The sequence below is a fragment of the Cydia strobilella genome, chromosome Z, assembly GCF_947568885.1.
Source record: "Cydia strobilella chromosome Z, ilCydStro3.1, whole genome shotgun sequence".
NCBI lineage: Eukaryota > Metazoa > Arthropoda > Insecta > Lepidoptera > Tortricidae > Cydia > Cydia strobilella.
The window spans coordinates 3352079-3361612 of record NC_086068.1 but is presented as its reverse complement, the minus strand read 5'-3'; the positions used below and the strand labels follow the sequence as shown (position 1 = coordinate 3361612).

General features: G+C 40.2%; 1 protein-coding gene across 1 annotated transcript; it reads left to right on the top strand.

Moving 5' to 3' along the window:
• Nucleotides 1–3677: 3677 nt before the first annotated feature.
• On the top strand, nucleotides 3678–6920 carry LOC134754670 (uncharacterized). Its single transcript, XM_063691009.1, has one exon. It carries the CDS (start codon nucleotides 3678–3680, stop codon nucleotides 6918–6920), a length of 3243 nt encoding a protein of 1080 aa, XP_063547079.1.
• Nucleotides 6921–9534: the final 2614 nt, after the last annotated feature.

Genomic DNA, 9534 nt, shown 5'->3' with positions numbered 1-9534 from the left:
AATTCTTTCAAATATCGAAAAAGTAACAATTTTGTAAATTAAAAAATAGATGATTTTTAAAAATGTTAACCGTTTTTTCGAAATTTAACTATACTCTGTCAACCCATTTCCTTCAGAAGAAAAAATAGCACAATCGAAATGGTATTAAAGGTCCCTTTTTCATGTCCACACCATTTGACATTTGGGGACCTCGAGGAACCGCAGCCATCTTGGAAAGTGTGTGCTTATCTGGAAAAAATCATTTTACTCTGAATTTAAGTATTCTATGAAAATATGGTGTAAGGCAACATTAAAGCTTATTGAATTTTACACAAAAAAGTCATACATACCTTTGCGGAAAAAATAAATCTTATTGTAGAAAATACTTGCTCAATCCAGATTGAGCGCTTATACTTTTCCAGGTTCCTTCTCTTGATATGAAACTTGGATGAATAGTAATTCCACTTACGTCCATACATTTGTACATGATCTACCCCGATATCAACATTTTACTCAACTGCGACTTAACCAGGAAGTAGGATAATGGGTTTCAGTACTGATGATTCCCTACAACCTCAGTCGGTAACTAAAGCTCGACCAGGAATATTGATCACGCGTCATGTTGCGGAATTTCACTGGAACTTTTTTTTCATAAACTGTCACCCTATACATGAGAATAACAGCGCCCTCTTGACAATGATCATATATTACTGGTCAAGTGGTCAGGCTTTAAGGCCGTTCCATCGGTTTGCCGCTGTCTCTGTTACATTTCGCAAGAAAGAACGGGAAAGATCATGCGCGCCGAGTGTCAATTTTGATCGAATTTTGTCGATTTTTATTTATTTTAAAAAAGTTACCCTACAATATCGAAATTCGAAAGCTATGAAATTACTATTTAAGTTAAGATTGTTTTTTCTTCTTTTTTGTTTATAGTATCACATAATAAATAACCAAGTAAAGTTGGATTAAAAGTCCGAGTTAGAGGTTACTTTGGGAATTAATTGTATCGAGCGAAGTGTCATAATTCGTGTATCAGAAGCTATGATATTAAAGATAATATAGTCAGGAACACCAGTACCAGTATTAAGCAATACAAAGAGTATAATGTTGACATCGGGGTATATCGATATGGCCGTATAATATAAAGGTTTGCTTTGCAAGTTTAGTTACATAGTTTTTATTTTGTGTTTTTTTAATTTTATTTTGTTATTTATTTGTCATAACTAATTTATTTGTTTGTTCAAAACCACTAAGAGTTGCTGTTATGAAAATAAATATGTTTATTTCACTGTGTTATTTATTGCACATTTAAAATTTAATTCAATTGTTCTATGCATATTAGGGGTAAAAAGTGTGGGTATTATGTTGTAACAATGTATAGTCGCCATCAGATATATCTGGACACGCCTTTATTGTGCGTGTACAGATATTTTAAGCTCTTTGGCCGCTCCAACGGTAGCGACTACAAACAAATTATTAATTACGAAAACGGGACTTAAACGCGTATAATTAAGTTTTATAATTACCACCGACGTTTCGAGAACGGCATTGTGGCGATGCGGCGGCACGGGGGTGCGTGCGCGGGTTTTTCGAACGGCGATCTGTAGAAAGGATTTAGTGTTACGCAGCTCAAGCCTGTGGTTTGGGCTGATTTGTTTGGTTACTGAGCGCCTACCGCGAACCACGTTCGACGTGTTGCCTCCCTGTCACAATTATGTACGAATTTACAAGTGCGACAGAGAGGCAACACGTCGAACGTGGTTCGCGGCAGGCCCCCTGGAGTCGGGACCAAAACGGGGCTGGATTAACATAAGATACGCGATATAACTCTAAAATCGTTTCTACAGATCGCCGTTTTCTTTCAGAAAAGTCTGGGAAGCCATAGGGGATATTACTGCAATGTTCTGCCACCAGAGTGCACCACTAGCCCGTTAAGTAAACCATAGAGTAACTAATACATACTGTACCTTTAACAGTTTTTAAACAAGTTTTCAGAGATAATAAAATATGACATTGATGCACCAAGGCGGTTTGTTTACAGAGAACCTACCGGGAAACGCGAATCCGAAATTTCGCTATCTGCCTCTTTATGGCTCGAATATGCAAGAGTGACAGAGATGTTAGATAACGAAATTTCGATTTTCTTGTTTCGCGATAGACTCAGATTGTGGTAGTGGCGCCCCCTACGCAAAGTTTCGCGTAATATTCCCTATTGAAATCAAATTGCAATTTCAATATGAGCGTGCATGAACTGTAGACGGCAGCATAGAAGCCCCCGCGATTGTCGCGAAGCATTATGTCAAGTTTCCATTTTTAGATTTAAGCCACTAGATGGCACACCTCTATGCAAAATAAAGCCAGCGTAAAGTGTAGGGGCAGCACCTTCAGCGCTTTCGATTCGCTCCCTAACCTCGTTCTATTTTAAGTCAGTGCAAAGTGCTGCTATCTCCGACTCAACCTGCCTGTCGTTTTAGCTCCACAATAACATATGTATAAAGTTGTATTATTTTTGTTAATTATCTATAAAATGCGAGCGAAGAATCATTTTGGTTGACGAACATATGCGAACTTTAGACTTCTTTTTACTTCATAGCGATATCCTGCGAGTTTATTTTAATTTTCCAAGGTAGCAAAATGACGTCATTGACGTCATAATGACGGCATTATTACGTCATAATGACGTCGCTGACGTCATAATGACGTATAAATGCTACTCGGGTTAATGCAAGTATATAATATCAAATAGTTGTGCAAATATGAAAAAATATAGAGGACTAGCTTTTGCCCGCGACTTCGTCTGCGTGGAATCAGTAACAGCAGCTAGAGTAAGTTTAGCGCCTGGATAAAGTTTAATAGCAATAATTCAATTTGAGCATGAGCTTAATCATTTCTTACATCAATTATCAGGCAATTCATTAATTTTCTCAATTCCATTCTCCTTTTCACTCTTTAGGGATGATTTCCGACATAAAAACTATCCTATGTCCTTTCCCGGGACTCAAACTATCTCTATGCCAAATTTCAACTAAATTTAGTAACGCGCGAAGAGGTAACAGACAGACAGACACACATTCACATTTATAATAATAGTATGGATTTGATGTCAAAAAACCGTTTTATTGTTTGAGAGCTATTATTCTTCTTCTAATCGTGTGAAGGAATCTAAATAATATTTTGCCAATATCTTGCCCCCTCTAACCCCCGGGGGGTAGCTCTTATGAGGTCTTCTGTAGTGCACGTAGTTGGACACAGGGAACACTCTGCATTATATGTTGAGTTGTTTTTAGGTCGCCACATTCGCATAGTACAGTCGCCTTCAGATATATCAGAGCAGCCGAGGTGTTCACAATATCTGAACACGCACTCTAACGCCTTGACAATAGAGGCGTGTTCAGATATTTGTGAGCACCTCGGCCGCTCCGATATATCTGATGGCGACTGTACATCACTTTGTCCCGGGTTGATTCCCCATTTCAGAAGGTTGTCTTTGGATCGGCCCACTCCTGAGCTATTGATTTTTTCGTTATTTTCTCATTTTGCCTTCCTGGTAAAATAAAAAAAAAAACCCGCAGTTGACAAATTAATGTCAAGAAGTCGTGAATGTGAAGCGCATAAATAAAGTATATTCTTTATCTGTGGTGAAGCGTTTTTAAAGGCGGAAATTGTCAATTAATCAGTGCTTTAGAAAGAAAACAAGAATGCTTAAAACCGTATTGCTCTTTCTGCTCTTAATATATTCAAAGTGCATCACAGCGTCAAAGCCACACAGCAAACGTCCGCAAGAAATATGGTTCATCGAGTGTCAATTAGGAATTATTAAAGACGCGGACTGTCCCGTGGACGGAGGCTGGTCGAGCTGGTCGCCCTGGTCCCTGTGCCGCGGCCCCTGCGACAGCATAGGCGTCCAGATTCGCACCAGGCAGTGTGACAACCCGCCACCCTCCAACGACGGCACTCCTTGTTTAGGCCACGACGAAGAAACTGCATCATGCTTTCTCACCGACTGCACCGTGGATGACTACAGACGCCTGGCTCACGGCAACTGGCCTCGCATGGAAGCCATGCATCACCTTGAAATAGTCCCCGCAATCATGGAAAGATGCTTGCAAATGGACTGCCCGTACGAAGCCATCGAGGCCGCCCTCACAGAAGACAACACTTGGGGTCTAAACCCGGAAGCCGTGTGGAACTCTCTACAATGCGTCAAACAGAATATGGGATGTCTAGTGACCGGCGAATGGGGCGCTTGGGGCGAGTGGTCGTCGTGCAGTGCTCGATGCGGTAAAGGCAAACGCTACAGGCTCCGACGCTGCGACTCTCCTCCACCCTCGACAGCGAAACACCAATGCACCGGAAATCCTCTAGAGTATCAGACCTGCGAAGGCGATCAGTGCGCTATAGAGGAACACGTCATTTACAATGTCGGCGCATCGTGGGGGGAATGGCAGCCGTGGACGCTCTGCTCGGAGACCTGCGGGCCCGGGGCGAGAAGACGCCGAAGAATTTGCGAAGAGAAAAGCAGGCCGCAGATCGCCGGTACGTGGGGAACGCAGTGCCAGGGACAGCACGACGAACTAAAAGTCTGTAATAACTTGAAGTGTGTGCTCGACGGCGGGTGGTCCGGCTGGGGTATCTGGGGGCCGTGCTCGCGGACCTGCGGCGCCGGCCGACGGATCCGCTACCGGACCTGCACTCGGCCCGTGCCCTCTGGCAGCGGTGCGCCTTGCCAAGGGCCCAAAACCGACGTAGACTCCTGCCACCTCAGCCCGTGCACCACTTTTACACACGTCATCGCCGCCCTAAACGGAGACTCCTTCCTCAACTACAATTTCAAGAAAAAACGCTCAACTTTTTTCCATTTATACATAAGGTTCTTACCGCTGTCCCCTTATGGCACCCTGGTGCGACGCGGCGAGCTACACGACCCTTTAGTGAGACTAAGTCTTCAAAAGTGGCTAGTTTGTCTAGATGCGAGTGAAGTTACGAAAACATGTAACTTGCATAGACTATGTTCCCCGTCGGCTATAGAACCGGCAGTTTGGCACAACATCTTAGTTACTATAACTAACAACGGGGTATCGTTGAGACTTGATGACGCTCACGTTCCTATCAAAAGCACTTTTCCTTGTTACCCAGACTTAGCTAATGATAATATGAATATTTTTATAGGTGAAAAATTACATGGAGAAATTCAAGAAATCGTAGTGAATTTCATTCCGATGGGCTTCATTCGACCCGAGCGACCTCGATCGGATTTTTATCCCGTCTCGGTTCGTAACGTGGTTTTTGATGAAGGCAACATCGAGGAAGGTTTTCTGGCGCTTGATTCCGATCATTATTTGAGACTGCCGTGTTTCGAAAACCCGGCTGCATGGCAGTTGGAGCTAACAGTAAAGCCTAAAGGAGTTTCAGGAACTTTGGTTTTCTTGCGAGACGGAAGTAAAAATAGCTGGTTACATTTGTCTCTTCAGAACATGAGATTAAAGTTACAGGTTAGTTTTCATGGGTCTCAAACAGAAAGCTTCGGATTTGTGAATTACTATCCTGACGAATGGCTGGACATAATTGTAATAAAGAAAAGATATACTTCGTCAGTGGAGACGTCAGTAAATGCTGGTGAACGCATATACGCTGTTTTAGAAGAGAAAATTAGATTTCAAAGGAAAGTCAAAACGTGTAATTTAGGAAGTTTTTTCAAAAAAAGTGATACAAGCCCGATTCCCAAAGCAGCAAATTATTCCCAAGATGACCTTTACAAACAAAGCGAAAATGTAATATTGCCTCTTTGCGACGACGAATTCTTTGTAGGAAGCATACCTTATGAGTACAAACAAGTCGTTAACGATGCCGTATCATTTTCAGGCATCTTAGCTCTGATTGTTGTAAATGGGGAGATGCTAAATTTGCACAAGCTTAGTATGGAGAGGAGCAGAAGAGACGGGGCGCAGCTGTCCTCACGGACTGCGAGCGTCTCGGGCTTTTACCATGAAGTCGCTTGGGGATTCTCCAACCGACTAAATCTGACATGTCTACACGCACGAATGGGCTTGCCGCTTAATATAGCTCACTGGCTTTACCTAGACACAATTATCCATAATATAATCAGTACTAAAACAGCCCGTTCTATTGACGACGGTAGAGTACTAAGACTTGTAGCGACAGCCGAGAATGAGCGGCTCTTGAGAGGTTTCTATACATGCCGCTCGCACACCAAGCGATGGACACACAACATAGTCACATATGGCGTCCTAGGAAAGGTACCAGAAAGACTTACATCTCCAGACACTATCACAGCCATTGCTTTAGTGACAACATTGATGCTGATAATAGGAACTTTAGTTTGGATGTTTGTGGAAGCTTTAGAAGACATTAAGCATGGGTACGGATATTATCGCGACCGGCATCTAACTCCTGAAGAGGAAGCAGAGGCTATATGCGATTATATAGACCAGAACATCCACCTGATCGGGTCTCAGAGCGCAGCGGAGATAGCTAAAGCACGAGCGAGACAAAAAGCGAAAAAGAAGCAGGAAGCGAGAAGCAAAGAAAGCGTGGCAGCTCAAGAACCTCAAGGTATGATGGAAGAACTGGATAGCAGTTCTTGCAGCCGCGTGTCGATGCCAGCTATCGAAAGTTCCGAAGACCAAGCCCCAAATTTGTTCATATGTGAACCTTGCTACGTCAGCTCTCCAAGACACGGCTCGAACATCACCCCTAGGCCTTACTTGACGCCTTCCTCAACCGACACGATGAGCCCGAGGGTGTTATGCTCCAGGTTATTGATGTCGAGAGGCATCAGGTCGAAGAGGATTAGGAAAAGAGTGATCGGTTCTAGTATGCAGAACTCAAAATTACTTACGATCAAGTCATCGACTTTTGTGGATCAGTCCCCAGCGAAAATGGTGCTAGAAAGGTTTCAGAAACTCAAGAGTAATGATTAGTGACATCTGATTGTTTATTTATTTAAGTCACAGTCAGTATCTACATGTTCAAGATTGTCCGTCATATATCAAAAGTGGGACGAAAATCGGAATAAAGGATTTGCCACACTGGATGCGTTCTGCGGTCAGCGGTCAGGTCAAACTTGGGTCAAACCCGCATTATGTATGAACAACATTGACAGCAACCTTTGAAGTTTTAGTTTGACCTGACCGCTGCCCGCAGAACGCATACATAAATCTTTGAGTCATTGGAATAGGTACCTAAAATACTTAATAGGTAATATGATTGCGTAAATTATTTGCCTTACCTCTTTCGCACTCATGAAATGTTCACCTTCACACTTCAATTATATTAAGCGTTATTCTACGAGTAAACCTTTTATTTTATTAGAATTTTCTTTTATATTTTCTTGTCATACTTAATATTCAGTACAGTCAAGTGTAAAAATATGTCCCATAGTTCTTATTAATTCGCTGACATAACTTATGTCACATAAGAACTATGGGACATATTTTTGAGTATGTGTGCACCCCAAGGGCCTGACACTCTTTGATAGAGAAAGATAGTCGTATTGCGATTCCTATAAGAGAAAAGAGAAAATAGTGCCATGCTGTCCTTATCACCGACCGGGTTTTTTTTCATGGTCGGGTTATGGCAGCATAGGTAGGAGGCGATGGCAAAATTTATAAGAGAAAGAGAAAAAGGATTATGCTGCCATACATTAACTTGTCAACACATGAATATGTCCTTCTCTTACCCCGGTTTCATGTCTATAACTACTATACTATGTCTATGGTGCACCTGTGGCGCATCACTCAGACTGCATGCACAATCATATAGGTAAAAACACACACCCATATTTTTACACTTGACTGTACAAAAATGGCTCACAGGAAACATGACATAAAAGAAACGCTTTTTACTAACATACCATTTAATTGTTTTCAAACATGTATTTTATACGAGTACAGTGGAATGACTAAACTAGTTGAACATTAAATGTCAAGAAAACAATAATCACTTTTAATAATCTAAAATAGGTCGTTAATATGGGGGGGAGACGTTTATATTTTTAATATTAAACATTTATTCGACTATAGGTACCTAACTCTAGAGTTGGACCAAGCTAACTTTGCATGGTATTTGCAATGACGCAAGTGTGGGAATGTCAAATACAAATAATTTATTTCCAGAATACAGTGGGTATGTAGATGGTGACATAAAATTAGAAGCACATTGTACTCTACTCACAATTGAGCATGCAAAAATTATAATATAATTCCTGCAATCAAATTAAATAATTAAAATCACAATATAATAAACTAGTTACAAATCATTGTCATTCAAGCTGAATAAATTATTCTAAGACCTTTAAACATTACAATTCATCATACTCGTATTCGTCATTGTTCAGGAAAGTCACTTTATGAAGTAAGAATGTCATCATTGATTCATCAATTAATGTCAAATTTCGGTGTAAACATGACCTTCCTAATTTGTTGTAGAACAAATTAGGAAGGTCATGTTTACACGAGGAACCCGGAAGATTTTAACCACGCCTTTCTGAGGCCAAAAGAAGGAAAAAAAAAAGTTTAGGTTTTGACCTAAACTTTTTTTCGCAAATTTTTTAATTTGTTTTTTTTTTTTCGATTTTTTAAATGGATTTGTACATAAAAAGTAAATGTTATTGGTAAACTTGTCACTTGAACTTGACTTTTACTTTTTTTTCGTATAACCTAGTTTTTACTTCTATCATTTAATTTTTTGACATCTATCAATAAGGAAACTTAGACTACGTCCCATAGTGGCAACATCGTCATTAAAAATGCGTTTTGCAATATGTAACAGTTACAATTGGTATTAACTCTGAAACTAAGCGAATTACAGAAAAGTTTATAGGGCATTTGAGTCTTTAAATATGATCAGGAATACGCTGTTAAAATTATTCGGTTTCCCCATGTTACACCGTGTATTCAAATCAGTGCTAAATTAGCTTGACTCAATTAATTATGGCGCACAAATATTTAAAAAAACATGCAAATATGTAGTTGAAAGAGACTTTACAGATGTATCAATTAGGGGTAAATGCGGAGAAGACCGTCTATCAGGAAAGTCCGTCTACTCACTATATACATACGCCACTTACAACCCGGTTAGTATAGCAGTGTTTCATCCTAAATAAATTGCTCTTCAATAGATATCGCTAGGACGAAGACTACTCAACAATCAACTTTATTCGTGTTTCGAACTTGAACAATAAGTTAATAATCTGTAATTATAGTAATTTACTCGTATAATAAAAAATACAATCATATTACAATGTATCGCTTCGCGTATGTGTCGCTTCGTACTTTCGTACTACGATCCCACGATTGTATTTATATTTTCGTAAGCTGTTTTATGCTCATTAGAATAGAATGTCATCTTACCAAAAACAGAACTCTTTTCTACTTGAGGTTCCTTTCTACTCCAAGCACTGAAAGTTGCTTTTACATGGGAGGATTTTTTTTGTCAAAAAGTCAAATTCACCAAAGTTAAAACACCTCAGAACTATCTCAATCTGAACACAATCAGAATAATGTTAGGTATTGTAAAAAGATAATGAAATTTAAA